Genomic DNA, 21,813 nt, shown 5'->3' on the forward strand with positions numbered 1-21,813 from the left:
TATTTGGAGCAATTATCAACACAAAAGTTTAAATAGCACATATTTTATTTTTATGCACAACATATACAGGACTGTGTCAGAAAATTAGAATATTGTGATAAAGTTCTTTATTTTCTGTAATGCAATTAAAAAAAAACAAAAATGTCATACATTCTGGATTCATTACAAATCGACTGAAATATTGCAAGCCTTTTATTATTTTAATATTGCTGATTATGGCTTACAGTTTAAGATTAAGATTCCCAGAATATTTTTTGAGATAGGATATTTGAGTTTTCTTAAGCTGTAAGCCATGATCAGCAATATTAAAATAATAAAAGGCTAGGAGGAGAGCAGATGATGCAGAGTTTATTAACAATCATGAACTGAAACAAAATGAACCTGCGCCATCCAACTAAGTCTGGATCCCCCTCAAAGACCACTGCTTTACAAAAAACTACATCGCTGCTTTCAATAACTCAATGTTGAAGTCACTTAACTTTACAGGAAGGACATGTACCAGTACAATATAGCAATATAGAGCATGACAAACTGTCTCCCCATGTCTGTCTTGTCTGTCTCTGTGCCTGTCTCCCAATATCCGTCTCCCAATGTCTGTCTTGTCTGCTCCTTTGACAACAACAGCTTGTGTCCAATAGGATTTTAGGGAAGAAGAAAAAAGAGCAGACCTGAAAGTAACGAGTACTTTTTCAGCCTTCCTAGAAATTTACTCGAGTAAAAGTAAAAATATTTGTCTTGGAAATGTATTCAAGTAAGAGTAATAAGTACCAAAGAAATCTAATACTCAAGTAAAGTACAAATCCTCTGGATATGTACTTAAGTACAGTACTCAAGTAAATTTACTCCGTTACTGTCCACCACTGCTCACAGTTCAAGGAGACATTACCTAACCTAAACTTGCCAGGCAGAATGATTAAGGAAACATATATCTGAAATCAATCTGTGTGTTTGATCATCATCCAAATACATCATTATGTAATATCTGGGTTTCAGAATGCAGTTCTGCTAGTACAATAACGCTCATTTGGTATTTGTGTTCTCAATTACATTCATTTGACTTTTGAACAGCAGAAGATGAAAGAGAAGGCGAAACACTCACGTAGAAGCGTCTGTCTGTCTGTCTGTTTCACAAATGAATGCTGATGATCGGAAACTGTGTAGTTTCCCTCAAGCTTACAGTATGTATTCTTTTCATGACATCATTAAAGCGTGGATCATTCATTTGTTGTGTACTTTAAGACATATGTTTTCAATTTTATGTGGATCCACTTGAGTAGAATTGAGTAGGATTTAAGGTTCTGCCTTAAAAACTCCCCTTAAATAGCACTTTTTGTTTAGTGCAATGCATTGCATAGTTATGGGATGACTCCCTAATGTCCACTGATGTGGCAAACATGGAGGAGATGCATTATCCAAAAATGCGTTTACTAGAGAACAGCTTTTAAATAGATGTCCACTGTTGTGACCACTATGAATGAAAAGTTTAATATTTCACTTTGCTTTTTGCTTTTTCAGGAAGAATTATACGTTTTCCTTGAAATATGTATTATTGCTCGACACGTTAGGCCTGAGTGTTTGTGCATATGTAGACTGAGAGTGTCAGGAGGTTGGAGGCTAATGTCTCTCCAGGGTGCATTTGAAGCAGCAGGCAACACTTGTTTAGCTTCGTTACTGCGAGCACTTTTTCCACAAGGGGATGTTTTGAATAACATCTATCGTCACCCCATCCATATTTTGGACAAGAGCTTGCATTGAAATGTAATGTTTAGGTTCCTCTGCTGCTGTTTTTTTTTTCTGAGATGGTAGACTATGATATTAGTTTTTAATTGAACTCAGTTGAAGTGAATTTGATTATAAATGTATTACAAAAATGTAATTTAAATGGACTACAACTGGATTGTATTTAATTGGACTGCACTGAATCACCTTGTTTGGCTTTTTCGTGAAAGCAGTTTGATGTGATACCAGTTTACAACCGTTAGATGGCGGTAGAGGAATACAAATACCCCCCACCAACCCCCCACCCCCATGTCTGTTATAAAACTTCTCCCACTTAATCAGTATATTCTTAAATCATTTACAACCCGAATAACCCCGTTGGATATTTCTAGTTGGCTCAGATGGAAGAGCAGAAACAAACAGCCTAAAACTCACACAGTCAGCCCAGCAAACACGGTGCACTCGTGATTGTAATGAAAGGAAACATAAATAAAGAAATACAAGAGTCCAAACGTGCTGCATACATGGCAAGGCAAGGCAAGGCAAATTTATTTATATAGTACAATTCAACACAAGGTAATTCAAAGTGCTTTACATTGACATTAAAAGCGGCAAGACATAATTAGACAGTAAATAATTCGACATAATTAGACAGTAAATAACAAATATGATTGAATAAGATGATAAGAAAAGAAGTAAAATAATAAAAAGCACAAACTGTTAAAAATAAGGGAAGTAGAATACAGCAGGTAAGTTTAATTTAGGGGTACGCTTGAGTAAACAGTAATGTTTTTAACCCTGATTTAAAGGAGCTGACAGTTGGAGCAGACCTCAGGTCTACAGGAAGTTACATGTGTTTCTCGGCGCACTAAAGGCTGATTTATGGTTCCGCGTTACACTAACGCAGACCCTAACGCAGAACCATAATTCAGGCTTTTAACATGGCTGAAATTACGCGCGCCGCGTCCATCCAGGAACAGCTCGTCCAATGGGAAGCGCTTGCGCCTTGGAGACGTGCTGTTCCAGCTGAGAGGTGGTCTTTGTATGACAGAGCTGCAAGCAGGGCTCCTGACTCTGCAAGATCCCAGACAACAGGCACTGCAACAGCTGCTGCCGGGGTCACAAGTCGAGCTGAGGGAGTCTCACTTTCCCCCCCTGCTCTGGTTTGGCTGATGCTGCGCACTTCATAAACTGTTCTCATGTCTTTGGGCTCGAACCGAGACGCATCCTGAGGTTCCCACAGAACGAGAGCAAACACATCCCAACTTGATCTCCCCCCGTCCGAGAAGGCTCTGTGTTTGGATCCGACATGGGCTCCGGGCTGCTGCTGCTGCTGTGTCTGGCCGCGTCAGGCGCGCTCTGCGCCGGCCAGGAGCAGGAGCAGGACATCCCCGAGGGCGCGTCCACGCTGGCCTTCGTGTTTGACGTGACCGGCTCCATGTACGACGACCTGGTCCAGGTGATCGAGGGGGCTTCCAAGATCCTGGAGACATCCCTGAGCAGACCCAAGAGACCTCTGTACAACTTCGCCCTGGTGCCCTTCCACGACCCAGGTGGGTAACGCAAGAATTACGCACGGCTTTGTTTCCCTGTTCTGCACAAAAAGTTAACGCGCTTTGTGTTTATTAGAACTTTACTCTTAGTTGTGCAAACAAAAGTAAATGAAAAAAGGTGGGAAATGTGTTAGTTTGTTCACAATCAACCCTCTGAGAGCCCTAAAGTTTTCCTCACACCTCCTGAGGAGGCACTAAGGGGATTTGGTTTCCGCAGAATCCGCACACAGATGTTCCGCCTGACCATCACTATCATTAAGCCTGAATTATGGTTCCGCGTTAAATCGACGCAGAGCCTACGCCGTACCCTACGGCGTATTCTCTGCGTTAGTGTAACGCGGAACCATAAATCAGCCTTTAGCGTTCCAGCGGAGCTGCTTTGTGGCTCCAAGTTTATGTTTATGTTTATGTTTATTAAGGATCCCCATTAGCCGACGCACAAACGTCAGTCTTCCTGGGTTCCTATTTAAAAAGTACAATATAAACAACAATACACAATAACATACAATTCCAGTTACAAAACATACACAGATCCAATTGCAATTAAAAAGAGAAGAAAAGAAGAAAAAGAAAAGAATAAATCACAGTTCCCAAAATGATAACATAACACTATTAACTCTCCAATCTAAAAAATGACTTAACATGTTTTTTAAATGATTTCTTGTTTGGAATGCTCCTAACATTTAAAGGAAGAGTGTTCCATGATGAAATTGCTCTATATACAACAGTGCTTTTCATTGAATTAGTTCTTGGTCTTGGTAATGTAAGTTGACGCTGAGTTGAAGCTCTGGTACTGTAATGATGAACATCTGCACTATAACTAATCTGATTTGAGAAGGCAGTGGGATGCCTGCTATGAATAATGTTTCAAATAAATAATAATAAACTGGTAGATAACCTATGTTTCACCTTCAGCCAACTGAGACAAGAATGCATTCGGTCAACACTAGATCTATAAGAACAGTTAAGAGTAAGTCTAGCTGCCCTATTTTGAGCTGTTTGTAACTTTGTAAGCTCAGACTTAGGTGCAGATGCCCAGATAACTGAACAATAATCAAGATGACATAACACCAATGTTTGTACTACCCGTCTGCGAATTTCAGGAGTCAGATAGTTAGATAGTTAGCACATTTCGCGATGCCGTTTGATTATTATCATCACTCGTGGGTGCTATCTCATTCTAAACAGTAATGTCTAGACAATAAATCATCAGCCACTTAACAATGACCCCGGCTTGTATAGGTCAGCATTGCTGACACACACACCCACACAGTCTCATAAGAGTAAAGGATTTTTAAAAAAGGAGAGAAAAAATGAGGGGTCCACCTGCAAAATCACTCATGACAAATGCAACAGGACCTGCTGAGTTTAGTGTTTACATTCTGCAGAAAAGAAACTAAAATATTAGTGGATTTTATGACAGTGGACAGAGAGGTAGTTATGAATTACAACTTGGAACTGGCTATCTGCATTCAGGGTTCATATTACCTGCCACTCATTTCAGCAATTTGTTGCCATAGTTTTAGGTGTGCTGCTGACTCATGACCATCAGTGTATGGCTTCTTCCTTACTGCTTCATTGTCTTTATGAATAAAATATTTCCAGTCACGGAAATAAAGTCATCATTTGCAGAGATTTGAGAGATCTGAAGAGGAGAACCGGATCGACGGCGATGATTGGTGTGGCGAAGACACAGAATTCCTAATCCAGATGTTTTTTCTTATCCTGAACTTCAGCGTGTCACGGATTCTTTCTGAAGTACATTTCCCTTATCATCGATTCAATCTGCAAGCTTCTTGCCTTCGAATAATAATTACATCCTAGTGAGCGGTGTGCTCAGTTTACACAAATGTAATAAATGAGGAATTCATTATTGCACGCCTCACGGGGAGGGGGGTAAATCTTTTGACAACTAGCAGATGATGGAAGAGCTTTGATGTCTCAGACAAAGCAGCAGTAGTGAACAAAAAACGCTGCGACTTGAACCTGCAGCTAACTTAAGGACTTAATTTATTGGACTCGCGGCTCTCAGTAGGAAGTTATTATCCGATTTTCTTCTTACGGTGAGCTGCAGGACTTGAATTAGAGCTCCTGAGTCAGCTCAGCGATGTTGGTTTGTCTCTCAAATGTTTACCCTCAGGAATAGAGGAAGGATTTGCAGAGCAGTGCTCTCAGGGGAAGTGGAACATTTTGGCAAACGTTGTTCTGACCCTGTCTCTCCGTCTCACTTTTTGTCTTCTAACAACAACATCTCAGACCCTCGGAGAGGATCCGTTCTGTTTTCATAGACACTTTTATAAACGGTTTGCTTCTGGCAGATTCAGTTTCTTCACCCTCTCATTCAGACCAGAGCGAGCGTGCAGCCCGTCCTGTTTGATTTGGCCCATTTTAAATCATAAGGCTCCCTTTTTTCCCCTCTTTTCTTTATATTTACACTGCAATCTGATATGGTAAACAGTAGAGTGTGTGTGTGTGTGTGTGTGTGTGTGTGTGTGTTTATAGGTCGGAGTGTGAGCATGCCTGTGTGCGTATTTGTGTGAATCAAGAGTGTCAGGAGGGCGGCTGGATTTTGGGGTCAGGCCTGTGTGGGAAGATCAACCAGGAAGCCTCCCCCTTTCCTCCATCCTGCTGGGAGTATAAAAAATAGAGAAGAGAAATGAAACACAAAGGCGTTTTACTGAGGTATAGGGGCTGTGCGTGTAGCAGCAGTCTGAGAAAACAGCGGTGGAGCAGAGTTACACTTCAGCTCCCTGATTCTGTTTCTTCTGCTTCTACACGAAGAGCATTCATGTAAGGAGAAGGTTTGCTGTACATTCTAGTTACTTTGCACACAGAGAAGTCAAAGGTGTAGCACGCAGGGATTCCTTGGCCTTGTGGCACATTTATTTAAGAGTTTATTGCCAAATAAACCTTGCTTAACAACACTCTTGCTATTCTCAAACCAGGAAATATGGCCATTGGCCACCACCTCTGGACTGATTTAAACATTCAGTTTTGCAGTTCTTCATGAATAAAAAGTCGGTATATTTTCCTGGAATAAAGTAAAATTGTGTGTTTACAGTGTGTACAGCACCGTTACCTGTTGAGTTGACGTGGCAGGAAGCAAATTCAAACCTTTTATTGGTGCTTGTGGAAGGTTGGAAAGTGTTCTCAGAGGAACTCGGGGCTCCCGATTATTACTGCACATTACAGCGGTAAGATTAAGATCCCATTCTGCCTTTTTTTTAATGTAACTGCTACGATGTCCCAGAAGGTTTTATTTGAAAATGAAAAGAAAAGTTTAACACAATGAAATTGCTTCTTTGCATACACCGTATTTCACCTGTCAGTGCCATGTGACTTTAGAGACACACAATCACATCAGCTGTAGCTCTCGTTTATATACATTTTAATTATTTCACAGATTTATCAGTTTAGTTAATGCTCTGTGAAAGAAAGGGGAAACAGGATTTGGTACATTCGGAAATTAGAGTGGGTCATCGGGGCTCTGACCGGTGCCAGGGGGCAAAATACTGGTCTAAGAGGGTCTAACTGCCAAACTGTGTTTTATTTAGTCTTTATTATCTATAGTTAATCTAATCCTGGTTTGAACAGTTTACATTTTGTGTTGTCTGAACTGGACCTGCTCTAAGACTTTATTACTTTAAAAGACAGTGGAATGGTCCTTAACCTTGTGGCGAATCAGAAACTAACTCTGTCTTCTAGTTAACCTGCTGTTTGACGTCTCTCCTGCTCTGTTTCACAGCAGGAAAGTCAAACTCACCAAAGACAGAAGTTCAACACAGATCTCTCGTTGAAGCACCTCTTTTTAACGTCATGTACATTCTTGATGTTTAACAACCGATCTGTAAACGGACTGAGACTGACGAGTGACGACGCCTGACTCAGAAAAAAAAGGTCATCAGCTCATGAATATTAATCAGGGGTCTGATAGGCAGATAACGTCCTTACTAATTGATATCCAACTGCAAAATAAGAACCATACTGGGGTTTTATTGTTGTAATTGTTAAATAATACATTTAAAATTTTTTTTAAACTATTGAGAACCGAAAAATCCTGACGAATGTTTAGTGATCAGGATGGTAGAGTCCTGGCTTACGTGGCGGAGGCTCAGCCTGGTCCAGTTTTACCCCTGGGTACATTCATACTTTCTACTTAGAAATCCCAGTCGGTAGTATCTGCGAGTTTGAGTGGAGTCGGAGATGTGTCTGGTGATACATCCAATTACTCTTCATGTCCAAAAACACCTTTACTTTTAAAGCTGCTAGTTACCACTTAAACTCTGACGTCTGTTTCCTTTAAATGGCCCTGTGTTTCATAAGGAGAAGAATACTACGTCAAAGTTATTGTGCCTTTGAACCAGCGAGGACCCACGGAGGTTCATCAAGGATTCAAGTGCAGGAGTACAAGGAGGCGCAAGAAGCCAAACAGTCCTTATAATAATAACAGTTCTGCAAGTGGATGTGGATAATTACCAAAACCAAAATATATTGATCGTTTAAATCATGCGGGAAGTTTTAAAAGACCTCGGAGAGACAAACAATGATGAACCAACAAGGGAATAATGGGACAAATGACAACATATGGACAATGACAAACACTTGAGGGATCAGGTGAAGAGGAGGAGAATCGAGGACATCTCAGTCCGAGGAAGCGCTTTCAAAATAAAACATTAAGATAAACACAAAACAGGAGTCCAAACAACATAAAAGCAGAAGTAAACTAAGGCTGAAACCTATAGACAACACTCAGACAACCAATAATCAAAACAGAGATCATGACAGGCACTGCTGAAAATGAAAATAATGTTATAGGACAGAAAAAGAAGCAAAAACACATTCACTTCATTTGCATTTGCTTCAGCTACATATGTGTGGTGGGGAGACGGCGTCCTCTCAGTCGATGACCTGCCCTGCAAACATGTTCTCGTCAGTTGTCTTTAGTTAGAGGGAGATGCTTGTGGAGTGATGAGAGGGGATGATGAAGTGGCCTCTACGTTCTCTGGAAGATCAAAGCCTCTCATCTAACAGCTCTCTTTGTTGCTGTTCAATGTCCTTTCCTACCAGCCTCTTTTTTCCCCTCTTTGTTTCCTCGTTTCCCGAGCAATTCTCCATCTGAACCACCCCGCCCATATGAGATTACAAGGTCCCTATTTTAGCTGGACACAGTCAATAGTGATGCGATTAGGCAGGAATGTCAAGAGAGAGAGAGCTGGAGATTTTGGAGAATCAGAAATGTTTCTGTATCGACTCTTGCGGTCTAATGAACCTGTCCTGAGTTATGTCAAAGCATATAACATAACACATATAATATATATATATATATATATATATATATATGTATATATACAGCATATATACAGCAGATGTGGTTTAAAACGAACATGACTGTATGGAGAATCAGTGGCTTTAAAGGTAATTTGAAATATTCGCCTCGCTCCACCTTGTTGGGTTTGTACATGTTCTCCTGCTGAACTCTGAGCCCAATCTTGAGGTCCTGAGGCCGTTTTTCTCCCCGTTGGACCTTCAGGTCTGTTTCGACATCACTGTCTAGGCACAGGCTGATCCTTTTGACCTTTAGTGTCTGAATTTCTGTTTGTGCAGTTAACCGTCTCAGCATGGAGACACAAACGTCAGACGGAGAGCAGTCTATGATGACGTAGAAACATGCGTCTTCTTCAACCGAAGCCGTGCGACTCAATTTCCAGATTTTTAAAATTCTTCACTGAGTAACCGCGTTTAAAGAAGTAAACTAAAAGAAAAAAAGAGTTGAAGCAATATAAAAATGCAGAAAAAAGTTAATTCTAGCATTTTCTTTTGCCTTTAATCAGTTAAATACATTTAATGTATCTGTAATTTCTCCAAGACATCCAGTGCATGTGAAAATAAATTTGAACATGTAGAATTTAGTTCTGATAATAAGGAAAAAATGAAAATGAAGGGACTTTAAAGTGGTGATGTCAAAAGGTCTGGATGACCCCAGAGAAAGGTTTAAAGAGATGTGGGATATTTTTTAACTCTACTACGTATGCTATCATTGAGCACATCAAAAATATCAGCATATAAAAGACAAACTGGATATTTGTAATATCTGATCCGTCAAATCACGCTGGATAAACAACCATTTATTGCAATTATTAGCAAACGAGATCCCATCACAACTGTCATCAGTAACGAGTACAAGATTCCCTCTCAGTCCCACTGTGATGTAGTTACAAACCTGGACATTGAGCCATATGTTATCTACATAAAAATAGATGAATTTTGAGAGCCTATAATCGTTATAGTTACGTAGATGTTTGCAGAAATGCATGTTTTGCTTCGCGTCTAGAATTTAACTTTAACCATGTGTCCATGTTGTAAGTGGAAAGGCACTCTGAGTTCACCTCCAATTTATCTCAGAGAGCTGAACTCCCGAGGCAGATCAGGTAATTTGTAATTCGCAGCTGCGTCTGGCTGCCTCATGTTGGTAAGCAGATGCGTTTGAATGTTGTGTCGTCGGTCTGTGGAAGCGATGATGTTGTGACTTTTACAGCCCCGGCTGCAGCACACATTCTGATGTTTAAAATACGGTTATGAACAACAAGCAGATGTATTTTAACGCCTTTACAACAAAAGTTTGGCCGACCAAACCACGTTTCGAACGCGCTACCCTGGAATCCAAGTAGTTTCCAGCTGCTCACAGACATGCCCTATGTTCTGCATTAGATTTTGCAAGTCAGCATTTTTTTTTCTTTATTAGTCATAAAAATATGCAGCAACCTCAGGAGTTTAACTGTTGCATTAAATGAGGTCTTCCCCTCAAATTCAGCATTTTCAGACCAACGTCTATACACTAGTATTAATGAAACACGCATTCCTTTCTCTTTTTCAAGCACAGATTGATGTATTTCTTCGACGTCATTCTTTAAGGCCCTGGAGGACTCATTTGAAACTCATTTAGATTTACATCTATACAGCTCTCGTTCCAAAGTATAGCATGACCTCATGCTGGCTGTGACTTTCAGGGCTGTGTTTTTTTTTTACTGTGTAAGCTGTGCATTTGAGTTGAAACATATGTGAGGTTTAGGCAGCGCGGCCTGCGTGTGCAAAGGAACACATTACGGTAGGGAAAGTCGATAGGGGACAAGACTTTTGAGTTACTCCGTCTACTTTATGCCACGGGTTCAGTTGAGTTCCTCTCCAGCACATGTCATGTACAAGGGTGTACTGTATGGATTTAAGATGATCTAATGTTTCTGTGACAATGATTTATTCATTTTCTTAAAAGTTAGATGAATTTGAATCGTGAGAATTGATCTTGGCATAATCCAAGGATTTACAAGGGGGGGGTTACCTAATACAAAATATGTCCTGAACCCAACCCTGCATCTGTTCTTTGCTCTGCAAAACATACTCTTTGTCATCTCTCTTGTATTGTTTTTGCGTTGTAAAAGAAAAAGAAGAGCTATGACTTCAAGTTTGCAGAAGATTTCTCTTTTTGGAGGTTTTCTTCGTCTCGGACCATTTCCTAAGTTGTTTTCTCTTAGGTTCTCTCATTTCATTGGCATTGCTCCCTTATTTTCTTGTCCTTTCTCTACTCTCCTCATCCACCGGATCCGCTTCCCCTTGCTGCATGTTTCCTGATCGATTACCTGATGTAGCTGCACTGATTACAAATACTGGTACCTGTGACTGAATGCTGCTACTCGGTGTTTAATCTCCATTCTGCAAGGCTGAACTGTTTTAGTGATGCTGGCAGGTTGGCCCTTTTCCTCCTCATCCTTCCCGCTAGATGGTTACTGTCTCCTGCCAAACCCCTACGTGACCTGGTTACTCATCTTAATCTGACGTCATTTGGATTTGTTAGCTTTGTTTGGACTGTTTATCTTTGAACCAACTTTGGTTTGATGAGAATCAAACCAAACTTGGATTTGACCATACTTGTCTGCTGTGTTGAGTTTGAGTCACTTGTTTATAAGCTGATCTGTTATTTAGCTTTTAAAACAGTCCATTTTTGCTGTTTCACATGTCTTTTTTTGCTGTTGGATGTTAGATTCACGTTGGTCTGCTCAGTAAACCATTCCCTGAAACCGGTAAACACATTTTAATGCTGATAATCTTCTGACTTCCTCATTTGCCACATTTCTTTCCTCCAGTGCTTGAAGTAAGAACAGCATCTCCACACCTCCACATCACATTAACCTCGTTGACTGTAGATGGAGTGTTGTTTTTCCTTGTGTTCTTTATTTTGTCATGCACAAACAACGTGAGTACTGTATCTCCGTCACCATAGGTTTCCTGTGTGAAGTTTCCCAGCCAGATTGTGGCTTTTCTGCAACAGCTTTTACAGACATAAGCGTTGCATTTCTCTGGCTTTCTTTCACAAGTGGCCTCTTCTTTAGCCTTGATCATCTTTTTCTGTTTAGTGTGTCAAGTTTGTAATGGGATGAATCCATGTCATTGAGTTTTTGATTTCTGCCATGGGCATATAAGGGCTATAACAGCTTGGTGACTAAAATAAATATCCATAAAATAAGGACTTCCTGATAGGTTGTGTTTCAGTGGCTTCAACTGTATCTTTATGTCATTGCATGTGATCTTGTTTTAATGCTACTGAATATTCAATAGAAAACTGGTTTATTTGCATATATCTTTGATGATATTCGGTTCTCACCCTTCTGAGTGGCCGGTTAAACAGAACTGCTTTCCCAGGCAGGTGTCCAAATGAATAGCATTTCTTTTTATTAAGTGATAATACGCATATTAGTTTCATATTTATGGGATGTTACACTAACTCAAAATGGTAAATATAATATTAAAACAATTTCAAATCTGCATATTCCACCAGAATTAATTTCCTGTGGAAAAAAAAAAACAGCGAATAAAAGACAGGCAAGACGAAGTGCTCTTATAAAAGGTTAATGATGTTATTACAGCAGCACCACAGGTTTACAACTGCAGCTGAGGAGACTGTTCAGCGTTCGGAAGGGTCTCCCAAGTGAAAACGCCTACATTGTTTCCTCATAGATCGTGGTCCAAAGCCAAATAAAGGAGGCAACAGTTGAATAATATCAACAGCTACTCGTTTGCCTCTCCGCTGACTTTCCCCCCCGAAAAGTCAGAATTTTCTTTGTAAGTGTTTAATTCCCTCTATGTAGTACATTTTTGCCTTTTGTTCCTGGTGTGTTGCACCAAGGCAGCACAGTTTGAACCACATTCACATGTTTGCAGCAGAAGGAGGATTAAAAATAGCAAGTTGAAACAACAGATCATCTTAAATATGTGTGACCCAGACACGTGTTTAGGGAATCTGAATTACTAGCTGCAGGGCCAAAGGTCAGGTTGTTAGTGCCCTCTGCTCCCGGCCGCTTCAAGGTATGTGATGGGGGAAGTCTTTTATCAACCTACAGCAGTGCGTCCCGTATTTGCATTTCAGGTCTGAAGTTTACACTATGGCCGCTCTTGGCAAAATTTGACTTTAATTACTTATTTGAACTGTTTGGTCTTCACAATTCCTCTGTCTCAGATGATAAATAATTTGGTCAATAGGTTTTAGTTTGTTTGGATCAAGAATTTATGCCTGAAAAATAAACTTACATCAGCTGAAATTATTATTAATGGTGGTAGAAAACTTCCAAATGTCATGTTTCTTGCCAAGGCCAAGGCCTTTTTACTTCCCATTACTCATTGTGATCGATTGCAGCTGGTAGCTTCTTTTTGGGAACATAAAAAGGTTTTTGTTTGATAGAGCTCAGAGCAGATGTGAGAAAGAGGATCTGGACCTATATGTCAGGAATGTCTCTTGGAGCCATCTCTAAACAACTTCAGATTCCAAGCTAAATTCATGAATAAAAATTTTTGACACGTGGCCACTTTGACACGGTCTGAAAGAACACCCAAACTATCAATGTGAGCAGTCCGGACAGGGTTTAGATGGTCGGGAAGAACTCAACGAAGAACTGCTGAGTCACGGGTCTGATCTGAAGCACTCGTGTTGTTCAGACATCTTTTACATCCCTATGGAGATGATCGATCCCTCTGCTCTAAAATAAACACATTAGAGCTGAGCTTAATTTTTCAGTTGACTGCATGAACAAAGAAAACGGCCTCTGGATGGAAGCCTTCTTCTACATGAAACCTCAGTTTAATTTGATGAACCTGTTCATCTACTAATAATGGATATTACCATAATTTGGCAAAACCGTTTAAAGTCAGCTATACTGTAAATGCATTTTGATATTTCAGTAGATGTTTTTTGTGTAAGTGTGAAACAGTTGGAAATGTGCCCCCTTCTCCAGACCTCTTTCAGGGTCTGATGTGTGATGAATTTCTGTTTTTGTCAGCGAGAAGACCAAAAATTTGAAAATTAAAGGACAAGACAGTGATGGGTGCAGTTTGTGCAGGATGGTGATGAATGCAATGTCCGTGCCGTGTGTGTTTCAGTGTATGTAAATGAAAGTGTGGTGAATTGTATTGCAACAAACAAGACAGACATGAAAACATAGACCAACGGATATATATCAATCGGTTTCTGTGTGTACGTGTGTGTGGTGTGTGGATGGTGCTTGTGTGGTGTGTATGTATGTGTAGGTCTGTAATCATTTTTGAATGTTTGTGTCTAGGGCTAAGTTGGGAAGGAGGGGGGAGGCATATGGTAGAAATATTGGTGGATATCACGTAGGGCTGAGCGATATGGCCTTTTATTAATATCTCGATATTTTTAGGCCATGTCGTGATACACGATATATATCTCGATATTTTGCCTGAGCCTTGAATTAACACTTTGATGCTACAATCACACCAGTATGATGATTCTATATGTCCACATTAAAACATTCTTGTTCATACTGGATTAATATATGCTCATTTTAAACTTATGCAACTCATGCAAAAAGGGGGAAATCACAACTAAGTCAAATGTATCAAAAGTGTATTTATTAAACAGTTATTAAGCAGTGAGTGATAAAAAAATTTAAATATAAATAAATAAAAATTGTCATTTCAAAACAGAAAGTACACGTTGCATCTCTCTGACTCCCCGTCTGAAGAACATCTGCTAAGAACATCTTCTGGTTTTACCTGGGATGACCTGCTCTGAGCAGGAGGGGCCCCTTAGAGCACCTTTATATGAAGACTAATTGTAGGTGTAGGGACTGCAATGTTTCATCCTCTCCTCCTTTACTTTGCATCACTTTCACTTACAGTACTTTTAGAAATATGACATCATATAGTCTTGTTTGACTTTGTTTCGATGATAGTGAATGATTTCATGTGGCCACCTTTAAGCAACACTATGTGACGTTTCTCAGCTCTGGAAGCGAAAGGCTCGGGCGGCGGGCTGCGCGCGGACGCGTGTCTCACTGAGCGGCATAGTTGGAGCTGCATCAGCGGCGGCGTGACTCACCTGTCCGGAGAGCCGTGCGCGTCGAGTGAGGAGAAAACATCCCCTCCCGTCTTTACTAAACCGTCCCAGTTTGCTTTGAAAAGAGTCTGTCGCACATAGCACCCGCGCAAATCAGCTCACGGCGCAAACAGGCCGAGTTTGGGAAAGTTAGGTGGAACTCACCGGCAGTCCCGGACAGCAGCGCTAACACCTGCAGCTGGTCGTGGGCGTATGACGATGCAAGCACGACAGTATGTGACTGACGTATGTAACTAGGTGCGCATGTTTTATCTCTCTGAGAAGGAGAGATGAGACGAGAAAGAGTGAGAAGAGCCTGTAATTTAATGCCCGCGGCTAAAAGCAAATACGTGACAATGTATAATCGAATATTCACGATATAGTCATTTTGTACATCGCACAGAGTAGAAGCTGCGATACATCGAGTATACTCGGACCTAATATCACAAAGCCATACATTTATAAATGCATGCAAATATAAACATACAGACATGTTCTCACATACAGATATATAACTGTATACCAATTATGTATGCTAACATCAAGATATTTGCATACACATGTATATTGTTTGCATACATTGCATACAAATGTATACAAATATATTTAACAACCTTGTATTATAATGATAATAAATTATTGTGCTGTCCACAGTAAAGATAGACAAATGTTTAAACATGTATCTGTAAATATATTCTCAAGATGTACTGATTGCACAAGCCTAAATTCAACCGTTGGAAATATTCAAAATCCAAAGTAGTAGGCTACTCCTTTATCTGTCATTATTCTATGTTATATTTGATATTTTCAAAGCACCTAGTGGCAAACCTCTAAGTTGAGGGAACAAGCTTCCAAAATCTCATCGTCTATTAGAAGAGCTGAACTCTTTCAAGCTGTCCTTTGAACTGTACGCCAGACTCTGGCATGTTGTTGCACCACATTGACTCACTTGGGAAAGTTGAAATTCCTGCTTCTATAAAATACCACTTGACTGACTTCTTACAGATGTATTCAAACAAAACTTGAGGTTTAATGCCCCATAAAGGTTTGAAATGACAGAGATGTCCTTCTGCTGTCAAAACCAACAACACATTGGAGTTTCTTATGTGAAAGTCTCATGTGGGTTTTAAAATTGTCGTAGCATTGTTGGTTTGAAAATCTTCAATGAATTATCTTTTTAATTGAGGTAAAACTAAAGCAAAATATACTGAAACTTGGATGCATCTGTTAATTATACTGGAGCGCCAGTTCAAGAATTCACTTGATGAATTTTAACAGCTTATTCCACCAACGTGCATTATCATGTACATTTACAGATTATCTTCAGTGTTGAAGTGATGATTGACATTTCCTGCCAGATTACAGGCCAAGATTATCTTTTACTTTAAAGAAGACATATTGGACTTAAGTCCTAATGTGACATGGAGTCACCCCAGTTTTAAGGGTGGAGTCAGCTATTTGACTTGACGCCACACGTCTTTTCTGTGGTTTGTGCATCTTTTTGTTGGTTGTGCATGATGTGAAGCTGGTGAAGATGAATATGGCTGGATAATTCTCCTCTGATCTGGATCTGTGATGTCACAGTGCCTTTCAAATCTGAATAGCTCTCTTTTATGTACATAGGCTCAGGCTGCCCCAAACTAAGTTACAGGGTTGTGCTCTGTTGGTACTTTTGATATAAATATTAATAATAGCCTTTAACAATATGTCCCTTTTTGCATCAGTGCTAGCAGGTTTGCTTGTATTCACTCTGAAATATCCCCCTGCAAATGGTCCAGAGTGGACAAGAGCATCTGGTGTTCAATCAGCCAAGAAATAAACATGTCACTCCATTTCACACTGCATTTCGCTGGCAGGTCATGTCTGTCAGAGTTGTTAAACAGTGGTTACCTTTCTTGAAATTACACCAAACTATCAGTCCAGTTTTAAAATAGAGGAGAAAGAAGAGCTGTAGCAGTAAAGATGTGGCAGTAAATGCCGTGCTAACAAGTGCACCAATCCCAGCTGGAGCCGTCTGCGTCCCTAGCTACGGCGTATCTACACTGCAGCTGCAGCGTCGATTCCTCGCAGAAGCTTAAATCACTTCTAACACTTGGCCACAGAGTGACTATAGGGGGGGTGCCTGACTTTTGTTTCTTGAGAGGTTTTTTTGGTGCATTAAGGGCCGCACCACCAAACCGCAAACCCCAATAAATTACAGTAATAGATTTCTAAATACATTCAACAGCAGACTTGATTGAGTTATCTTCAGAGCCACTATTCCAGTAAGTTGGATGACTCGAGGGCTTGGATGTGTGTTTCTGGAAGTTGCTTTGGATAAAAGTGAATGAACATAATGCATTGTAAAAGTAATGTGGCTGTCTGTGATCAATTCGGATTAGTGCCACCAATAAAGATCTAGATCTGTGCTTTTGTGCACCAGTGTCCCAATTCACTGCTCTTCATAACGACGGTGATGAAGCCGAAGGGACAAGGCTGCAACCAGCACGGTTTTAACTTCTTGGTGGTCCCTCTCTCTTTGAGCTGCGGGAAGAAGTTTCCATCACAAGTTCACTTTGTGCGAGTTTGAAATAAAGAGTGTTGACAGCTTTGTTGCTCCGGGCTGAACCTCAGATGTTAGATGGTGGCTGGTGAAGTCATGCTGGATAAACGGATGCAAGTCGAAAAAGAGCAATGGTGAGTTAGAAAAGAGGAAAAAACAAAGGAAAAGTCAAAGTATTGGAAGTTGCCGTTAAAAAAGGGAAAAATCTCACAAAAGCTTGAGCACATTGAGATCAGCGTGTGATTTTGGCTCCACTGTAAACACCCAACATAAACAGACTCCTTTTTGAAATAAATACAGATTATTATCACATCGGAGTGATTAACCATTTCCTCTCCACAACACAGTCCCATTTAAAATTGACAGCACATAACACTATTCTATAAACAAGTGCTGTTTCACTTAAAGGGAACCTATTATGAAAAACACATTTTCTCTTGCTTTAACATATATAAAGTGGTCTCCCCTCAGCCTGCCAACTCAGAGAAGGAGGAAAGCAACCAAATTCTGCAGTGTCTGTACAGCCGCCCGGACGAGCCGTCCAGTGTGATGTGGATCTACGAGCCGTTCAGATTCTGCTCCCTTTCGTTACGTAACGACGGGCGCGATTTACATAGGTTGGCCTCCGATGCGTGAAACCACGCCCACAACTAACTCCGCCGGCCGGAGCTTTCGCCATTTTTCCGTAGCCGTGTATCACGTCATTCAGGCAGCCAATCAGCACAGTGCCTCATTATCATAGCCCTCCCGCCCACTCAGAATCCCACATAGATAATGAGGTTAGAGAATGGGATGATAAAGACATGATTTAGAGGCTGAATTTCTAATTTATTTAGCAAAAACAATCAAAAGCTTGTTTTTAAGACATTCAAGGCCTGTTTAAAATAGATATTAGATGCCATAATAGGTCCCCTTTAAGATGTCTATTTTTAGAAAGTTTAATCAGATGTTATGGCCTGTGGCACAAAGTTTAGCTGGAGAAGATAAATAAATAAAGCATAGAGTTAACAGTTAAACATAATTTACTTTATAGGAAAATATGCCACCAATTAAATACTGCACATTTATTTCATTTCATTTCATTTATTCCATTCATGGTATATATTCTCAATAATGTTCAAAAAAGTACAAAATTTCATTAGTTACATTAGTTTTGTTTCCACCACCTTATGGAGTAACTGCAGAGCATTAAGCTACTGAAATATAACATGCACCATGGAGAAGAGCTGTTTGCTTGCATGGTCATTTTAAAAGTGTGCTCATGGCACGCACTACTGCTTGTGTTTGCAAACAAGTTTACTCCTGAGCACACACACATGTATGTTTCCTCAGTAGGGGGGAATAAGTGACGGTCAAGATGTAGCCACGCTCTTCCTGGCAGATTTTACCCAGAGTCAGCAGACTGATGGAAAACTGTTTGTTTAGAGCCTTTATTGCTCTTAAGTGTTGTAGCAGTTGCAGGTTGTGTAACCTGTCAGGTTTTGTAGAGCAGGAAAACCCAGCCTCTTTTCTTTTTTTTACCATTTAAATGAATAATATTCTCTTAAACCGATCCCAATACATTCCAGTCGTCATCTTGTTGTAACCAAAAGAACGAGGCCGCGAACCCAAAACAGCTGAGATGGCGTTTTTCCGAAGTGCGGCTGAACGCACTGGGATGAGGCGGCGGTCAGCCATCATCTGGGAGTAAAGTCTCTTCTGCAATTGAAAGGAGCAACTGGAGACGGTTTGTGCATCTGGTAAAGATGCTTTTAAGACTCTTTCCTGGGGAGGTGTTTCAGATGTGCCCCTCCAGCATGAGGCCTCAGAGCAGCCCCGGGACTCACTGGAGAGATTACATCTTTCGTCTGGCCTGGGAATGCTGCGGTGATGGATGGATGGATGGATGGATGGATGGATGGATGGACGGACGGACGGACGGACGGACGGACGGACGGATGGTTAGGGCTAATTGGTAATATTGGAAAGCGGTCTTAGGGCCAATCCCAATACACCCCCTACTTTCTTCCACTAGCCCTCCCTCACTACCACTACCCCTAAAAAAGAAGCCACAGATTTTAGGGCACTTGAAATCTTCCCAGGTCTGTCCCAATACTCCCACTACTCCTACTTTCAGCACAACCCCTAAAATCAGGAAGCTAAGAGCCAAAAGCTGTTTTAATTTCCGCTGTAGCGTTGTTAATATGCCACTTTATTAAGTTTTAATATTTTTTCAGGCGTAAAAGTAACCGTTAAGATCCCCAACATGGGCTCAGTTTATCCAAATAACGCCTGTTAAGAAATTTGATCTGATGTTTTCGGCGGTCCGCCGGTCCGCCGGTCCGGGGCGCAGCAGCAGCAGCAGCTCACGTAGAGATGTGATCGCCAGGTCAACCTGGGCCGTCGTCCCGGGGGAGAAACCTGCAGCTCTGTGGAGAATTACCGCTGGCTGAAATAAATCATTTAGGAAGATAAATGTTGGTTTAATAGATGAAAGTGGCATATTAACAGTGCTACAGCTGGAATTAAAACAGCTTTTGGTTTTCAGCTTCCTGATTTTAGGGGTGGTGCTGAAAGTAGGGGTAGGGGGAGTATTGGGACAGGCCCCTGGGAAGATTTCAAGTGCCCTAAAATCTGTGGATTCTTTTTTAGGGCTAGTGGTATAAAGTAGGGCTAGTGGAAGAAAGTAGGGGGTGTATTGGGATTGGCCCTTATTAGGGACATTTCCATGTCCAGTGTAGGTTTTTATTGTCACAGCAATGACACTTTGATCGAAAGGGTGAATGAAATTAATACAGAAGATTTAACAATCATAACACTTTTCCCAACTGTCATAACACATTAGTCTCATAATTCTAAAGTAGCCTTCGCACCAAATGACGAGGTTGCTGTCCATCATCTGTCAGGCTGCATGTGAAACTCTTAATTCATGCCTGCCAAAACTAATAATTGATTTGGTCAGAGGACACAAAAGGGCGTGAACTTCGTGTGCTCTGGCCTTGGAATTCCTCGCTGCTGATGTTGTGTTCACTGCACGGTGGATGCTTGAATGATTCACCGCAAATTACTTCAAGCCTGAATGTCAGAGGAGGAGAAACTGACTTTTCTCCTGGACAGCTGCCCAGCTCATTAGATGCTCTGTGAGCATTTAACCTTGCATGTGATTTGTAACTGCGTGCCCCTCGGAGCAGGCATTACAGATAAACGCTGCAAAACGCCCCGCGTAGAGGCTGAAGTCATCGACTTCCATTGTTTACCTCTGGTTCTCCTGTGGCAACAATAACTTCACCAACAGGTTAAGAAAACAAGATGCTTTCCGGCTCTTAATTTAGTTCAGCCTTTTCGTGGTCACTTCCTTTTATTGCTTCTTTTGTCAGACATTTTTTCTCAATGATTTCATTTGTCTGGCTTTTTTCACGGATCTCATCAAACTGTTATGAAACTATGTCTTCTATGAAACACAGATATATCCTCCTTTAATTTATGTGGAGCCGACTGATGTGGTTTAGTGTTCTCATCTGCAGATGTCAAGTTCAGAAAATTCAAGATGGTAAGTGAGGGCAAGTCTTAAATTTCTTTTTTTTGAGGATGTTTGAGGAAGTCTTTCTTGGACTCGACACACCTGCAGTCTTAGAACCAGATCCATTATCCTTTTCTAACATCGAAAAGATTTGCCTTTGGGCTCGGCACGCATCCTTTGTGGCCTTGTAGAGGACTTTTGCAGGAAGGAGCTCAAGGGCAGGGACATTTGTCAATATTTGACTGGCAGAAAAACCCATGATCTTTCAGACCTCGGAAAACAACACAGATTTCAAGAAAAGCAACGTCAGGATATGTCAAAGTCCAGGATTAGGGCTCCGGCAGAGTTGAAAGAGATTCATTTGATCTCATCTTGTTCTGAGGTCTTGAGTATGAGCTCCGGTTTTCCATACTGGTGGTGCAAGAGAGGATGGCTGTGGTTTTAGGGGGCATCAAAGCCAATGCAGTGTAAAGAATCTTTACGGCAGCCTTGGGAACTTCTCCCCGAAGTAAAAGGGTTGTCATCCTTTCCACCTCTTATGTTTGGCTCCAAATCCACGCTCCGCTCAGTGCAGCCACACATTTCCATGTTAGTTTTAAAAAGTGTCTCCGATCGCCACTCTTGAGGATTTACAGAGAGGCCAGAATCTGGGTTAACGGGGGAAAAAAATAGTTTTTTCCTCTTTCTGAAGCTTATTAGAAACCTTAAGAATCAGTGCCAGGGGGGAAATGCAGCGTGAGCCGTGATTGGCGAGCAGGAAACGATTCTGCACTTAATGTCATGTCAGGATAAATAAAGCAGGTAAGTTAAACTTTCAAACGCAAGACCGTGCAGAAGAAACAGAGAAGGATCTCTTCATTACGTCAAACTAGTTTAGTAAACAGCAACATGTCTTGTTTAGCTCTGAAAACTGTTATAAAACAGTTCAAACCGTATCCTTTTTCAGCAGTCAGGGATCGCTGGTAATTGCCCTCTCTGCAACAAGGGAGCCCTTGTTTCCCACTCTGCCTGCACATGTACAGCTACATTTGGAGCGTGTGTGTGTGTGTGTATGTGTGTAAATGTGCGTGCATGTTTTTTTCTTTTCCTTTGTAGGACCTCATCAATCTCATTCCTC

The 21,813-nt window shown here is 40.9% G+C and overlaps 1 protein-coding gene across 1 annotated transcript in view; it reads left to right on the top strand.

Annotated features, from left to right (window-relative positions):
• Nucleotides 1-2,716: 2,716 nt before the first annotated feature.
• Nucleotides 2,717-21,813, top strand: part of hmcn1 (hemicentin 1) — a 128,680-nt gene continuing 109,583 nt past the window's right edge. Inside the window, exon 1 of the mRNA XM_061738756.1 lies at nt 2,717-3,272. Within this exon, the coding sequence (XP_061594740.1) occupies nt 3,029-3,272 (244 nt within the window). The 5' untranslated portion in view covers nt 2,717-3,028. The remainder of the gene's footprint in view (nt 3,273-21,813) is intronic.

Source organism: Cololabis saira, chromosome 13, assembly GCF_033807715.1.
Source record: "Cololabis saira isolate AMF1-May2022 chromosome 13, fColSai1.1, whole genome shotgun sequence".
NCBI lineage: Eukaryota > Metazoa > Chordata > Actinopteri > Beloniformes > Belonidae > Cololabis > Cololabis saira.